Source organism: Mesoplodon densirostris, chromosome 6 (genome assembly GCF_025265405.1).
Source record: "Mesoplodon densirostris isolate mMesDen1 chromosome 6, mMesDen1 primary haplotype, whole genome shotgun sequence".
Lineage (NCBI taxonomy): Eukaryota > Metazoa > Chordata > Mammalia > Artiodactyla > Ziphiidae > Mesoplodon > Mesoplodon densirostris.
Genome location: NC_082666.1, coordinates 9,093,087 through 9,109,835, shown reverse-complemented (window position 1 = coordinate 9,109,835; position 16,749 = coordinate 9,093,087). Strand labels below are relative to the sequence as shown.

Here is a 16,749-nt window from a genome sequence, read left to right as displayed (position 1 = left end):
GTGGAGCCTCCGGCTCATCCCGGCGCAGGGATACGAGGCGCACCAATGAGTTCAAATGTCAGGAAGTTTGAGGAGGGGTGAGGCGGCTCCCGGCCGGAGTATCCCTCCGCCGCCAGCCCCAGCTCTAAACCGAGCGGCTCCTCGGGCGCACTATGGCACTAGAGTAGTTCGGGGAGCGCGCCTGGAATCCTGCGGCCCGCTGCGCCCCGCCCGGGACCCCGCAGCGCCGCCAGCGCCCCGCCTCAGCCCGCGGGGCCGCCCCTGCACCCCCCCACCCCCTCCCCCGCCTGCCGCCGCCGCCGCCGCCGTCTCCTCCCCGCGGCTCCGTCTGCCGCCGCCGCTGCAGCCCGGCTCCGGGGCTGACAAGCAGGTGACAGAGGAGCCGGCGCGCGTGGCTACGAGTGCTCGGGAGAGCGCGGCGCGGACTGCAGCCGCCCCGGCCCGCCCGCACGACGCCGGGGCCCGGGGCCAGCGCGTCGCCGCTCCGCGCTCGCCGGGGGCAGCCAGCGGTCCCAGCCGCAGCCCCCAACCCGCGGGGGCCTCGCCTCTCCGGCTCCCGGGCCGCCGCGGCGGCGGCGTGCCGGCAGGCGGGCGGGCGGGCGAGCACCCTGGCCGGCGGGGCCCGCAGCGCGCCCCGCGTCCCATGGATATAGCAACAGGTCCCGAATCGCTGGAGAGGTGCTTCCCCCGCGGGCAGACGGACTGCGCTAAGATGTTGGACGGCATCAAGATGGAGGAGCATGCCCTGCGACCCGGGCCCGCCACTCTGGGGGTGCTGCTGGGTGAGTGCGGGTTTCGGAACGCCCGAGTGGTCACGGGCAGGGGACAGGGGCCTCGTCCCGAGGTGGACACAGGGGTCCAGGCCAACGGATAAAGACAGTGGTTTGCAGAACATGGGGGCGTGGGGGACACAGAGAGAAAACTCCTGGAGTGATCACCAGAGGGGCAACAGGCAGGCACTCCTAGACAGGCATCCTGAGGGGACAGAGGTATGCAGGGACACCACCTAGGAGGAGCGAGGACAGGACAACTCCAGCCGCCACCCCCCATCCTCACCGGGCCTCAGTTCCAGAGCTGCCACTCCGGGCGAGAGGTAGGAGGCGGGTGGCAGGGGTGATGGAGGACTCAAGTAGTCACCTTGGCAAGCTTGAGAGTGGTGCCAGGTCACTTAGGGAGAGGGAGTCTCTAAGAGGGAAATGTTCCCTGGGTCAGCTAAACAGATTTTGGGGAGATGAAGGAGAGAAGACAACGAACGCCACCGTGGGGCGTGTCAGCCAGCGGGCGCCTAAGCCTCACCTCTCCTGTCTCGGTCCCAGCCGGCTGCCCCGCGCCGTGCTCGTTCTCATACGTATTATCACCAAGCGCTGGATCTCCGGAGAAGGGGAGCGCGCAGCGCCGAGCCGAGGCTCCAGGCCCGCGGCGCGGCGGAGTCCGCCGACTGGGACGAACTAGCTGAGGCTGCCCGGCCCCTGGCGCGGCGGCCGGGGAAGCGCAGGCGGCGGACGGCGGTCCCGGGCTGCCTTCGCCTTTGGGGCCGGAGCTGCGGGCACCGCGCGATCGGGACGCTGGGCCGGGCTGGTCGGCGCTGACGGCCCGGCTCTCGCCCTGTGCGCTGCAGGCTCCGACTGCCCGCATCCCGCCGTCTGCGAGGGCTGCCAGCGGCCCATCTCCGACCGCTTCCTGATGCGAGTCAACGAGTCGTCCTGGCACGAGGAGTGTTTGCAGTGCGCGGCGTGTCAGCAAGCCCTCACCACCAGCTGCTACTTCCGGGATCGGAAACTGTACTGCAAACAAGACTACCAACAGTAAGCGCCTCGCGTCCTTCTCCTTTCCCGCAGCCGCACGGTACTCCAGCCCGGCCGCCCCCTTGCCATGTCGGGCCTGCGTCCGCCCAGCCGCCGGCCCTGCGCGCCGCTGGGCCCGTCAGCTCCGAGAACTCCGCGGGTTGCGCGTCTCCCGGCAGGGCAGAGCCGTCCCAGCCCGGCCAACACTGGTGGGGTGGCCGGGACCCTCCGGCAGCCCTTATTGCCATCCTTTGTCTGTGAAACCTGCGCTGGGCCGAGTGGGGGGTACGATGCTGCAGTCGTGGGACAGGGGCTGGCTTCATTGAGGCCTGCATTGGGGACCGAGAATTGATCTTCAAACGAAAGCAGTGCTTTAGGGAGCCGGGCACTGGCGGTGTGCTTCCCCAGCCCAAAGGCAGGGTTTATGTTGGTTTGGGATTCTTGAAGCAAGGAGGTGGAATGGCGGGGTGCTGAAGTGCCCAAGCAGCCAGGGATGCCCCCTTCCTGCCAGGCTCCCTGCTGCACTTTCAGTCCCTGATGGAGAGAAAAGGGTGTGCATTCTCCCCAAACCGTTCCATGCGGGAATTTTGCTCGTATAATTATTGTTGGCTGGAGAAGCTGTCTAGGAGGAGGACCTTAAGAGGTGGGAAACCACAACTTGGGTTCCCCACGGGGTGAGGAACTGACCAAGTCAGCCTTCCCCAGCAGCCCTTCTTTCTTGCTATGTGTATGTGTTGGGGAGGGATGGCTTGCTCCGCCCTGGCGCAGCCCAAGCCTCAGCGTTGAGGCCAGAAACTGTGGGCTGAGCCCTACCTACTGACTTTTGCTTTTAGCTGAGACTGTGGGTTTGTCTGGCAGGGGGCTCCTGGCAGATAAGAGTAGATCCAGGTTTTGTTTTGTTTTTCTTTTGACCCTCTGAGTTTTGTGCCTGACAGTGTGGTTAAGAGGGAGGCAGAGAGGAGCAACACGAGGAAGAGGAGTGCGGGGATGCCCAGGGCAGCAATTTGGAGACAAGTGGGTGCCTGTGAGAACTTTCTAGCAAAGCCCAGAAAACCGTTTCAGATCGGGCTATAGGGTGGGTAGGCTGCTCGAGTGGTTTGGGCCTCAGAGGGGGCTGTGTGTGCCCAAGCCTCTGGGAAAAGGCTGGGCTGCCAGTGCTTGGTAGTAAGTGCAGCCTACCTGCTCTGCCCAGGGACTGTCCCTAAATCCAGGCCCTGATGGGAAGTGGAGCAGCTTGGCTGAGACCTGGAAATAGGTGGGACTGCAGACCAGAGCCCTTGAGAGGGCATCGGGTTCTACTTCAGAAGTCTCTGTGTGAGCCCTACGCTAGCACCTATTCTGACTATGCTCCCCTGGTCTGGGGATCCAGCAGGAGCTGCTTTTTCTGCCTTGCTCTTCCTGCCAGCTGGGGGACAGTGAGAGCAGGAATTGGGACCCTGTTCAGAGTCAGCTCTTCTGTGGTCCCAGAGACCTCCACCTCTGCACCACCCCAGGTTAGGCACACTGCCATGGATCGTGTTTGTGCTGTGCCCCGGACTGATATGATTCTACTTCCAGGAGAAAGTGAGGCCACCGGTCAGCTCAGCCACAGGCAGGCGTACAGCAGCATAAAGTGATGAAAGTAGTTTGGGGTAGATGGGATCGGAGGCTTGGGGCTGGCCCCTCAGCAGGGCTCACCGGCCTCAAGTCCGCACACATCCTGCTGTCCTGCACCCCTCGCCTTGCTCTGTTTGCCTGACCCCGAGCGCGGTTGTGGCAGTGCCACTCCCCGCACAGCTCAGCCTGGATCACTTAACACGTGCGGGCCGGAGGCCCAGGAAACTGGAAATGGGCCTCCGAATCATTTGTGCAATTTTTTGAAAAAAATTTTTTTTACATTTTGTAAAGACTCTTTCCAACCTCTTGTACATATCTGCTCACTCTCTCCTCCCCACCCCTCAGTCACTTACAGAGCTTTCCCTTAAAACAAGGCGAGGATGCCCCCTGGTTCTTCAGAGCACAGAACTGTAAAGTCACAAATTTTGAGCTGGATGATCCCTTAAAGCTGAATGGCCAACTCCCTCATTTTACAAAACAATTAAACATTAAACAACTATTGCTTTGCTGAAAGTATGTTTGTTTAAAAATGAAAAAAAAGGTGCCTAAGAGCTTTCTCCCTCAGTGCAGTTAGGGGTGTGCCTGCGGGTGAATTTTGGTTCAGGGCGAATCTCCAGCTCAAGTCTAGGTCCTGAGGGCAGCAGGCGGGCATTATTCATGCCTCTCACGGTGCCTTCCTCTTTCGCCCCCCCCCCTTCTTCCAATAATGCCAATTAGGTATCTGCACTAGGCTGGCCGGTTGGGGGCTGAAGGGGGATTGTTGTTATCAAGACAATTCTGGGGACAAATACCCAGTCGGATCTCGCATCAGCTTTTCTCTGGGAGAGCCAGCGCAGAGACGCAGGCGGGGGCTCACTGGGAAGCGATGTTCTTTGCACAGTAAAAATGTATTTCACGATTTATTTTTTTCTTTGAGGATCGCAGATGCATATTTATTGCATCTGTGCGTAAATGCTTTTCAGACGAGAATCCAGGCAAGTGGGCGCAGAAACGTGCCTTCTCAATTTTGTGGAGTCTGTGCGTCAGCGGTATTGGGAAATTAACACACACCCCCGCCATAACTTTTGAAAAATGTTTCTTCGTCTCGATAGGAGTTGCCGGGCTCGGTCCTTGGAAGGAGATTGCTATTTTTATTAAGCGCCTCTTCCTCCTTTCGATTTGTTTTAAAGATCCGGGACACAGACCCAGAGGCACAGCGTTATTTTATGCACCACAGGGGTGATTAATTGACGTTTGGCGCATTTAATAGCATTTGATAAAATCCACCCGCACGTCCTGGACCTGCAAAGCGGAGCGCAGGCCACCACGGCATTTGTGCATTTTCACGCATAACTCGAAGTCTCCTTTTTCTCAGTACGTGTTTTTCGGGGGCTCCTTCAGGGGAAAAAAAAAATCATCGGATAGTTCTCCTGTGCCTGAGCCTCGGGCCCCTCGGCAGCCCGAGCTCCTTCTCGGACAGAAAACCCGGTTAGAAACCGGGAGGAAACGCGGCCTCCAAACGCAAAATCACGAGCACCTCTCTCCTTCCTTCACCGGTGAACGCATTTTTAAAAAATGACAACATAAATTCCCCTCCTCATTTTTTTTTTCTTTGCCGCTTGGCCAAATAGAATTATGTAACTCTCTTTTCTTGCCGTCTGTCGCTTGTCTGGAAAGGGTTTCTATCTTTTTATCCCGAGGAGGTGGCGAATTCCGGGAGGAGGCTCCGGAAGTGGGGAGGGTCGGTGGAGAGTCCAAAAATCTGTCACAAAATGGAGCCTAATCGCTTGTAAGACAGCTCCCAGATCTGACGACCTGAGCCTCGTCGGTGTGCGAGCCGGAGCCTGCGTGCGCCCTGCGCCTACCTCGGCGTCCCGGGCTGGCGGCGCGCTTCTGCCACCGGGCCTTCCCGGGCGGCCTCGCCTCTCCGCCGCTGAGCCCGCGCCGGTCCCCTGGGCCTCGCCTGCCCAGGTAGGATGCGCCCACTGCAGCAGGAGTGGGGCAGCGAAGCTTTGATTGAGTTTCACAAGAAGCCGTCTGAGTCCTGGGGTGATTTTTTTTTTTTTCTTTTAAATTTACCCCAGCTGGCTGCAGCTCCAGTGGCCCAACCCCACTCTTCCCAGCACATTCCTTTCCTGGGAAGTGTTTACACCGGGAAAGGCCTTCCTGGGAGGCTCACCTCTCCTCGGGGCAGCGGGTGTGGCGCTCGGGTAGAGCAGAGTCAGGCCCCAGTCTTTTCTGGCTGCTGCTTCTCCCAGTTTGGGAGACCTCCCTTAGGCCCTGCTGTAGGGTGCCAGTTACCAGCAGCATCCCCTCCACCAGTGGGTACCCCAGCTGGCATGGCCCCCATCAGACCAATTCAGAGCTGCAGACACCCCTGCCCACAGCCTGGGCCAGAGGGCCTGTCCTGGAAGTGGATGTCCTTGGAAGGAAGAGCCAGCGCTTTCCCTTGTTAAAAGGCCTCCGTAGTGCTCGTCCTGGAGATCTAAGGGCTGAACGGCTCACTCTGCCAGCCCAAGTCCGGGGACCCTCTGGCTCCTGGGAGGGCACCTCTGCATTTGACCCCAGTACCCTGGCTGTAGGCGGAAGGGTAACCAAAGGCCTTCCTGAGGCTGCAGTTCTCCGCTGCTGAACAGAGGCATTATGCACAGCTGACTCCCGGCTCACCCTGTATTCCCTAGGCTCCGGGCTGGTATAGCCTAATTTGTTTGCTGGGTTTTTCTCGAGTGGGGAAAGCAGGCTGTGAGGATCTCCTCCGGGGTATGTGATTGGTGACCCTCAGCTCCCTCCTGTCTGTCCATTGGAGCCAGGCTTAGGACCACAGAGCCTTGACACCTACCTGAGCCTCTTCTGTAAAATGGGGGACGTAGCCACCCGGGGGAAAGTATTCTTATAAGGATTGGAGATAACATGCCCCAAAGGACCTGGCATCTTGCCTGGCATGTTGTTAATACTCTGGAAATTATTGTTGTTACTTTATCACCATCAGCGTGGCAAGGAATGCCTTGTCTCCAAGGCCACACACCAAACTGCCCATGGGTTCCATGCCAAAGAGAGGGGCAGCTGGCATGCTAGGCTTGCCATAAGCCTCCGTGCAGGGAAGATGAGGGATACCCTGAGAAAACCATTCCCTTTTCCTGAGTGGGACAGTGTGAGACAGACCTGGGTTCACCTCCCAGCCCCAGCACTCAGTAGCTGTGTGAACTTAGCCAAGTGGCTGCCCATCTCTGAGCCCCATGTTCTCCATCAGCAAAGTGGGGGCGATGATATAATTTCTCAAGGTGGTTGTGAGGATTACACAAGGTACCTGGGTGGGGGTGGGGAGGTTTCATTAAATGTTTCACACTTCATGGGATCCAGTATCCTCTCCTGCACTTCTGGAGAGGCAGAAAAGCTTCTGATTACATGAGTGAAAACAAATGCCCACTGTGCATTTGCAGGAAAGGCAGGCAGCAGGGTGGGCCTGGTGTGCTGACCTGTTTCTCCTTGGGGGGTGGAGGTTGGATTAAAGCGAAGATCTTTCCACTGGGGAACAATTGGAGTCTCCCTGGTATATAACTTGGAAAAGCACACAATAGTATAATTTAATATTTGGAAAACTGTTCATGCTCATTTGTTTTTGTGACTCAAATGACAGAAAATAAAGCTCAATCAACATCTCCGAGGCTGCAGGGGAGAGTCAGAAGAGCGGGTGTGTGAGGGAGAGATCCAAGGATTTGTATGTTTTTCAGGTGAGAGACACCAGCCTGGGCAGTCAGAAGGCTCCTCCAGCCCAAGGAGGTATTTTTGGTCCATGAAAGCTGGCAGTGCTTCCCCACGGAACTTCCTCTACCCTGCAGCTGTGAGGTTTTTAAAACAGAAAAGGGAAAACACACACACACACACACACACACACACACACACACACACACTCATAACCACCCAGTCCTACTTTGGCATTAGTTAGGCGGAGAGATGGAGGATACTCTCAGTGACGTGAGTTATAACTTCCAATTTGTTGGACACCACAGTCAGGCCCCAGCTTCAGGGGAGGGAAGAAGAGAGGGATGGTCCACTCATCCAAGGAGTTCCTGTGAGCTGTCAGTCAGTTGAGGGTGCAGGAGGACCCAAGGCCCTTGGCTCTCTGGCTGACCCAGCCCTCTCCAACCCCCAGATTCTGTGCTGATGGCAGCAGAGAGCAAAACCAAAATTATATATATTTATTGCCACTGCAGTCAGAAGTGGGGAGGCAGTGGTATTGAGGGGAAGGCAAGGTTGAAAACCATATTTGAAAAAGTTGATTCACGAAGGCAGAGGAAGCAAAGTGGCAGACGTTTGCCATTTCATCAACCGGCTGGTGTTCTCCATTCATGTCATAAATGTCTCCTGCATTTGAGGCCAAAAGCAACATGATTTGGTTCCCCGGTGGCCTATAGAGTTTTTCTCCTTTTTTTGTTTTTTCTCTTTTTTTGTGTGTGTGCAGTAAATGTTTATTTGTTAATAATGTACTTTAAACAGCCTAGCCTTGACCTCAAGTTGCCTGAAGCATCCATCTTCTCTCAGAAAAATCTTTCAAAGTTTGTGTAATTTTGGGGGGAAGGTGTAACTGACAGGGCAGTGAAGGGCCTGTGTTTGCTTTAACTACTGCAGTGTTGGCAGTGGAGGGGTATAAGGGGCCACTGTGCTCCGAATGGCAACTTTCTTGAGTTTCAGGCCTGGCTGACAGCTCTTCTTCGCTGCCCTTTACCTTTCCCTGGCCTGATCAGTACAAATAAATTTCTGTGTGGGCCCTTCCTTTGTTATTCCTGGGGCAATATTGTATCCATTTCTGTTCAGCTTCTTGACTGGCAGCTGCTGGACCTGCCTGGTGGACCCTGGAGCCCTGAAGGGAGGTGGGGGAGTATAGGGGTCTGGGGGGAGGGGCTTTGTCACAACTGGGAGCCAGGCCCAGACCTGGACCAAGTGTGCCGGCTGATGGCGGAGCACCTGGCTGGCCTGGCACTTGGTGAACTGGGGTGAAAAACCCGGTTCCTGGAATGTGGTTCCAGAAGAAACAAAGATGTTTGCTGCTTCCTAGCCGGCCGTGCTGTAAGAGATTTCCTCGGGAACTGTGAGCTGGTTGCCAGCCGGGAGGGTCCTGAAGGCTGCCCAGAGCAACAGAGGTGCCCATCAGGGCCGACAGGAGTCCGGAGACCCCCGCGCAGCTGGCTAGGTGCAGGAAGCTGAGTGAGCATGTGCTGGAACACTGTGCGGCCAGGGGTGCCTCCCCACCCCCAGGTGCCTCTGCTGGTGCTGCAGCAGCGATGATGGGGAGAGGGGAGGGGCAGCACTGTCCAGATGAGCTGGGTGTGACTGCCATTCCCCCCGCTCCCGCCTCCTGCTGTCCTCCAGGACTCAGTGACTGTTGTCATGTGACTCCTGAATTGCCATAGTTGCTGGGCTGCCTGGGTGTGGGCACCCGCCCAGGCCTGGAGTTGCCCAAGCCTGTGGAGATGGAGAGGACCACGGTGCTCTGGGGCCACCTCCTCTAAAAGGAGGGCCCTCTGAGTGGGGCACATTTTCTCAAAGGAAACAGCAAGATTGCAGTTACAGATCTGGATCGAAAATGTCTCTGGCTCCCAGTGACACAGGCCAAGGACACTTAGGAAAGCTGGTGCCTCTTCCCAAGCTTCAGTTTCTTTCTCTGTGTAATAGGGGTGATCATTCAAATCTCACAGGGTTGCTCAGAGGAAAGTGAAACAAACCCAAAGATGCCAGGCTTCGTTCGGCATTCAGTCAATGTATGTTTCCTTCCTGCCTGCCTGGGAAGTAAGCCGGAGGCTCCCTGCCTGGCAGGAATGCATTGTCTGCCCTGAGTGGGAGGCCCAGAGAGTGTAGCCTCCTAAACAGGCCTCCTGGAGCAGCCTTGCCCACCCTCTTGCTCCTCATCCGGGTCTGGGCTGGTGTTTTTGAATTTTTTCCTTGCAAAAGGAATGGGGCAGGTCTGGCTGTCAGAAACTGGTCCTTGGAGGCAGGCAGCCAGCATCCTGTGGATGGGCCCCCGTTACTCCTGAGGCACGTAAGTCCCCAATTTTCCCCAACAGATTCTTGAGCTTGGCCAGTGTAGATGTGAACTGGCAGAGCAGAGCCTCACTAACCCCAGAGGGGCAGGCCACAGCAGTGCAGCTAGAAGGAAAGGAATGGGTGTTTCTCCAGTGCCTGGATGTGCACTGACCTTTTTTGCTCTAGCTCCATGTATAGGTGAGCAAACCCAGGCTGAGGGAGTTAAGTCACTTCCCTCAGATCCGAAGTTACTCCTGTAGCAGATTCTCCCCCCCAGCGGGTCTAACTCCCAAAGTGGATGGGAGCCACCCCCCTCACTCCTGATCTTCCGGAAGCCCCAGATTCCCACTTTGGACAGTCGTGGTTCTCCCTGGAGCACCCAGCGTGGAAGGTGGGTGGGTGTGTGTGTGCAGGGGGTGGGGGTGGGTGGGTCACTGCCCTTTTCCCGCCGGAACGCCCCCAGTAAGGCCAGTCCTTGCCAGAGAAGGAGAAAGGTTAGAATAACTGCCTTTCTCCGGGCGGGGAGCTTCCTTCAGCGCCCTCCCTCCGGCGCGCGGGCGGGAGGGCTCTCAGCGGTCTCCACCCGCGTTCTCCTCCAGGCCCACCTCTCGGAGGGTTCCTGCTTTTCGTTCTCCTTTACCCCCGAGTGGGGCAGCGCCGTGCACAGGCTCCTTGGCTCCCGGGCTCCTTGGCCGAGCCGCGGGCGCCAGCGGCGGTTGATGAATTTCGGTGTCACCAGGGGTTTAGCCCGGATTTGGGAACCAGGAGCTCTAATACGCGCACACGGTCCTGCCCTTTCTAAAGCGCAGCCCTTTCACCCAGCCGCTGATTTATGAAGGAATCCGATCCCGGGACGGGCTGGGCAGGAGCCGGGAGCCCGGGGCCCCCGCGGCAGCCTTCGGGCTCTTTGTCGTTGCGGGGGCCCTTGGCGGCTGCGGGTGTTCTCCTGGGCTGGACTCAGGGAGCTCTGCAGGGCGGGGCCTCCCGCGGCCCAGGAGTTCCCTCCGAGCCACTTAAACCCTCTGGAAGGGAGCTAGGCTGGCGGAGAGAGTTCGCATTTTCATTCGGAATTGAGCAAAGCCCTCGCCCCTCCCCAAGCCCTCCGATCGACCCCCTCGGGCAGGCCCCAAAGCGGCGAGATCGGGAGGTTTGTTTATCGAGGGAATAGAAAATTGAAAAAAAGAGTCTTAAGACCTTTTTCCCGCCTGAGAAATGTGCAAAGTCCCTCAGCTCCTGGAGGCGGCGAGGCGCCCGGAGAGCCGAGTTCCCGGCGCGGACACTGGGGCCGACCCAGCCCTCTCCCTCCGGCGCCCCCGCCGCACCACGGCGGGAGGGCGGATTTTTTTTCAGATTCGGTTTGCAGGGGGGAAATGGGGTTGTATCAATCCACAAATATTTACTCTTAACAGACTTGTATCTGTGGAGATTTCGAACAAAGACAGTTTAGGGGGATTACAAAAACCCTAAACCCCGTTTTTCTCCCGGACTTGGTGCTTTAAATGCCAATTACAGGCGAGCCATATCCAACAGCAACGGGGGAAGGCGAGCAGGGTCCGGGGAGGGAGTGGGGGGAGAGTCCAGCCATTAAATGTAACTTTTCATTATGAAAAGGATTTCGCCGGTTTTATCTTCTAATAAGATTATGTCACGAACACAAGTACCTAGGATGGTGCTGAGTGACAGGGCTCTGTCGTTTAATCAGAGGCTGCGCCGCTCAAACCGCGGGGCCCTTTGTCCGACGGAGTGAACGACGGAAACTTGCCGTCCTAATCCCCTTATTCATGTCAAGCAGAGAAAAGAAGCCGAGCACCTTACAACCGTGTCCCCTCCACCCCTTCCGAGGGCGCAGGGAGGAGGGGGGCTCTAACCCTGGGCCCCCCCCACCCCGCCCCGTGCCTTTCATTTCCCATCGCGCTTGGGTTTCCCGGGCCCGCCAGGCGTTGCACCAAAGGTGGGGGAAGGGATTGCTTTGGGGGAGCCTCAATTGTCAGCTTCTGGAAAATGGGGCAGAGGGCTCAGGATACAGAGGATACAGGTTGGTGGGATTTTTTGCCTCCGCTGACGGAGGGCACAGGCCCCATCTGACCCCTTTTCCCAGGAAAAGTGGCACTGGGTAGTGCACACCCACCATCCCCAGTAAAGCAGGATTGAGAAGCAGGGAGAGGTCGAATGGAGATGCCAGGCTGGGCTCCTCCGCGGGGCGGATTTCGTTGGATCCCTGGGACTGCTGTCGCCATGCTGGTACTCCTGCGAGTTGACCATTCCCGGCCGCTCGCTGGGCCCCTTTCTTCGAGGGCGAATTCCTTTGTTCAACCCCTGCAGAAACCTGCTTCTCTGCTGGGCCAGTGGCGCCTCTATTCTCGCCACCGCCGCCGCCGCCACCCCTGTCCCACAGTGTGCAGATCTTTTCTGCGGCCCTCGGGCCGCCCAGATCCAGGCAGGTCCACCAACCAGGCCCTCAACGTCGCCTCCCTGCCCGAACCCTGGCTGCCAGCTCCGACAACTAGAACTCCAGTCCCACAGCGGGCGCCGCAGGCGCGCACCTTTGTTGCTGGCACTCGCCTCCGGGCACCGTGGGAAGACAAGGGTGTCGAGAAGCCGCCGCGCACGACTCCGGGTCGCTGCACAGGCTGAAAAAACCAAAAGCAAAACCAACACCCAGCAAATGAAACCCGCGCACCCCCAGGGCTCCGCTACCCCCTCCAGAGGACCAGGCCGGCGACCTCCCGCCCGGCTTCTAGGATCTCACACCCAAAGCCCCAGAGTCCACGGAGCTGGAGGGGGGACTTCGTAGGAATTTGTCTTTAATACACCCGACTCCTTGGCCTCCTTTTAAAGCTCTTAGGCTATGCTCCGGGGCAGCCTCCCGGGGACCCCAGTGCGCCCTGGGAGCGCTCCGGAGATGCCTGACTGCACGCAGTCTCCTCCCTCTCGAGCCCAGGCTCCGGGCGTGGGGAGGATCGGGCTGAAAGCAGGGTGTCACCTCGTAAAAGCGACAGGCAAGGGCTATTTTATGGGAAGGGAGAAGGGGCAGGAAGTGATGCTTCCCTCTCTGGCCACTCTGGGACAGAGAGCCCCAAGGAGGGAGCCCCATCTGGGCAGGGGACAACCAGGGGGACAGGGCAGGGTCAAAAACAGTAGGGTCTGAGGCTCTTAAGCAGGGCATGGAGACCCGCCGGAGCTGGGAAGGGGACCAACGGACCTGGGAACCCGGAGCTCACCTCCCGCCCGCGCTCTCCCGGAGCCCCCTCCGCAGTCCCGGGCTCAGCCAGCATCTCTGGCCCTTCCTTCCAGGCCGGGGGCAGGCGGGGGAGAGACTTTCTCCCTCGAAACACTTGATACCAACTTTGTTTTTTTGGCAAGAAAAATAAGCCTTGTTTGGAAAGGGGGGTTGGTGGTCGAGTGAAGGAGGGAAGGAGCGAGCCGGCGGCAGCAGAGCAAACTTTGCGGATTAGGTTTCAGCGCCTCCGCCCCACCCCCAGCCCCGCGGCGGTGATTTGTGTGCGGGGGTCTGTGACCCTGCGAGGCATCAAAAGGCCCGCGGGAACCGGCCGAGTTCAGAGGGACAGTGGGCAGAGGGGCGGCCTAAGACAACGCAGATGGTTCATATCAACCGGGCCGGGCCAGCCTTGGGCTCGCAGCGTCTGCCCGCTAGCCTGGGCTCCTCGGCAGGGGAGAGGCCTGGGGTCTTACAGGGAGGCCAAGGCCTGAGCGGTAATAGGGGGCCAGAAACGCAGCAGTCAATGGCCAGTGGGCCCCAGCTGAAAGAAGGCCAGGCGGCCAGTGACAGAGTTCTTCCACCAGGCAGTCCTGACCCCATCCAGCTCAGGTGGAGCCTGACCTCCTGAGTAGCCTCGGAGAACGGAGTGATCTTGAAAGGAGACCCTCCCGCCTCTGCCAGGAGGCCAGAATTTACCCCACCCCTGCCCTGCAGCAGCTGGGGCTCACCCAGGTCATAGTGCCCCTCCCCAAGGGACCATTAGTAGCCTTTATCCTCTCCAGGAGGTGTCATCTTCTGCCTGCCTGCTGTGATGGGTTTGGGAAGCCCTCTTCTCTCTCTGACGTTTGTTCACTCATTCATTCATTCTACCACTAAGGTAGAATGCCCTTCCTCTCTCTGCACCCTTAGCCCTTCTGCCTGGCCTGGGCTAACTCCTTCCTCCCTCCTAGCTCCAAGGGAAAGCTAAGACAGAGGCTCACTCCCACCTTGGACCAGACCCTTGCTCTGGGGACAGGGCCCTGTTCGGGTGGGGTGGGAGGGGTGCTTACCCACGCCAGCCTTGGCTCTGAGCCAGCTGCCTCCCATCCCCAGAGCTGGAGGCCTGCTGTGTACAGCAGCATGCCCCGGCTTCCCTGCCCTGGTCTCCAGGACCTGGCTTTCTCCTCGTACTGCGGGGACCTCGGAGGACCAGGGCCACACCCACCACCAGGACCTTGGGCGGGTTGAGAATGTCCCAGCTGAAGGCCTCTTCAAGATCCTTGTAGAAATGGGAAAAGTGAGGCCCAGGTGTAGCCAGGACTTGCCCAAAATCCTAGTTGTAGCAGAACAGAAGCAGGAACCTCAATCTGCCCTCTGCCAGGTTAGGAGTCTATGTGGCAACTCCGCAATTCTTTCTAGAACCCTCTTCCAGACTCTGACTTTATCAGTGACCTAGTCTGTCCCCCTGGGCTGAGGTCACTGAGAGGGGAAGGTCCTCTGATTCCGGTTCTTGAGCGGGGTAACAGGCCTCCATGATGAAATGATTCTGCGAGCTTTCTGTATAGCATGTGGGTTTGGGAATTTTATCTTCTCAATTGGGACGCTGAGGGACAAGAGCCAGGTGAGCACAGCGCCCCATCCCACCACCTCTCCATCCTCTTAGTGTCAGACTCCCAGACCCCCTGGGCTTGGCCCTTCTTCTCTACAGCAGGTCACAGGGAGGCCAGCAGCCTGGCCAGGGCCACAGAGGGCCACTGGGCTGCCAGGACCTCTCAGGGCTCCGTCTCCAAGGGTCCCTGCCTTGGGGGAGCAGCCGACTGGGTCATCTGTGCACGGAAGACACATCTGTCCTCCACATGTTGGAGGCCGAACAGAGGACATGTGGTTTGGGACGTGTTATCTTAATCATATTTATTAACCAATCCTGAAATTAAAAAAGAGTTTGATATTGTTACAATTCGGAAAAGATCCCCAAATCTACACCGCAACAGATCAGGAGAGACTGCCAGCGACAGCCAGGTTTCTTTCAGCTGGGATCAGGACACAGCTTTGGAAGTTCTTTGAGTTGTTCTAGTGCGGTGGGATCTCTATGCTGTGAAGTAACACTTACCGCTTTCATTTTCCCAAGCAGAGATCTGAAGCAAAATTAATTACCCGCCTTGACTGATAGTTGTTCTGTTGGAGTATGGTTCTAATCCTTATTAACATTCTCTAAAGTCAGGCATGAAATATGACTTTTGCACCACACTCTTTGGCATATGTTTTTCTTTTCCAGGATATTTTTCAGGCTATCTCCGAGCCTCACTGCTGTTCATTATTTTTGCCATAGGTCTAAAGTTGCCAGCCCCAGAGCCAGTCCCGCGCTGAGCACAGCCAAGGGTTGGGGGGGGGGGGAATGACACATCTCCCCTCACAACGCAAATTGCTTCTGATTATTGAGCTTTGAATGTTTTCTTCCATCATGTTTTTATTAAAAACTCCAGCATATTTACGCTCGATGGTGTCTTCAATTAGGTTTTTTTTTTTTTTTCCTAAAGCTGGGGGTTCCCCTTTCTATAGCAGCATGTAAAGAAAATAGTTGTTATGACCGCAAAATTACCGTCCAAGCCTGGTTCTAGTAAATCTGGCCCTGCTTTGACAAGCCCAGCAGGCTGGGAGCTTTTTTTCCTAAGTGTTCCAGCTGCTGGGGAAACAGACCAGGGAGGAAGCCCACAGAAGCATCTGTTCTGCAGGGTACTCGGAGCTCCTCTCAGGAGCTAACACTTCCCAAGTTTGTGAGCTGCAGAAGGGGGCCTGGCTGCAGGGGGCTTGCTGATGGGCAGGCCCAGCCCAGACAGCACACAATAGCAGCAGCAACAGTAATAATCACAGCTGATGCTTGTTGAGGGGCTGTGGTTCGTCAGGTGCTGTTTTAAGCCCCTCACATTCTTTCCAGAGATATGACAGGGGTGCTGTTATTATTTTCATTTTCAGATAAGGCAAGAGGCACCGAGGAGTTGAGTAACTTGCCCAAGGTCACACAGCTAGCAAGTGGAACTGGGATTGGAGCCCAGACATTCTGTCAGGAGAAAACTTTCAGCAATCCTTTGGGAGGCAGATTTTGGCCCCTTGCTGCATTCTGTGCCCTGGTGGTGGCCTGGTACCAGGCTAAATGTTATTTGTTGAATGGATGCTTCATAATTAAAGGCCAGTGTTCATAGCATGCCGCCTGTGGTAAAGGTTTCAGGGGGATCAGCTCATTGAATCTTCTCACTGCCCTGTGGCAGGTATTCTTATCATCATTTCCCATTTCACAACCTTGACCTGAGAGGTGCAACAATTTTCCCCAAGGTCACGCAGCTTCAGGTCGCAATAAGAGCTACCATCTATCCTGGCCACATGTTATGTCTAGGCTCAGGGCTAAGCCCTTGGCACCCCAGATCTTAGTGAGAATTCTTAAAAACTCTGTTGTTTACCCAGATTTCCAGGTGACAGAACTGGGGCTCAGAGAGGTGAAACCACATACCCAGGGTCACATAGCCAGTGGGGAGCTGCACCAGCATGTAGCCAGCATCTGTAGGTGCCAAGACTTGACTGCTCCTCAGCCCTGAGGGGCCCGGGCTGGGGGGAGCACTGGGACCAACCTTCTTGGTGGGTCTCACTTGGGCTGAACAACTGTCCTGGCAGTAGGTGGGGCATATTTTGGCCATGATGGGAGAAGCATGTCTGTGACCTGCCTCATGCTGAGAGGGCATGGCATCATCCCATCCTAGCCTCCCCTTGAAGATGGGGAAACCAGGGCACAGAGAACTTAAGTGACCTGCCCTGGGCCACACAGCTAGTGAGCAGCTGATGAGAATCACGCTCCGGTGTTCTGGCTTTGAGGCAGTGTTTCTCAGAGAGACTCTGACTCACCGTCTTCATCGTCAGCATTGTCAGCATCATGCATGACCGTCCCCGAGTGCCTTCTGAGTGCTTTGCAAATACACAGTGACAGCAGGGCGGTTCCCAGAGGGAAGGTGCTTTTCCCAGTGTCACACTGCAAGATATAGCCGGCCAGGGTGTGCCCTCCTGCCCTAGGCAAGGGGACAGGGGAGCAGGCCCAGCCCATGGATGGGATCCCTGCCAGCTCTCCCAGGGCTGCCTTTACTCCTGTCCTGCCTTCTGGGCTTCGGCTGCCGGTACAGCAGC

At 57.2% G+C, this 16,749-nt stretch overlaps 1 protein-coding gene across 3 annotated transcripts in view; it reads left to right on the top strand.

Annotated features, from left to right (window-relative positions):
* The first annotated feature begins 643 nt into the window (after window positions 1-643).
* LMX1B (LIM homeobox transcription factor 1 beta) overlaps window positions 644-16,749 on the top strand; it is an 80,212-nt gene continuing 64,106 nt past the window's right edge. For all 3 annotated transcript variants that reach the window (XM_060101698.1, XM_060101697.1, XM_060101696.1), the window contains exons 1-2: window positions 644-782; window positions 1,619-1,805. In XM_060101698.1, coding sequence (XP_059957681.1) covers window positions 644-782; window positions 1,619-1,805 — 326 coding nt within the window. The remainder of the gene's footprint in view (window positions 783-1,618; window positions 1,806-16,749) is intronic.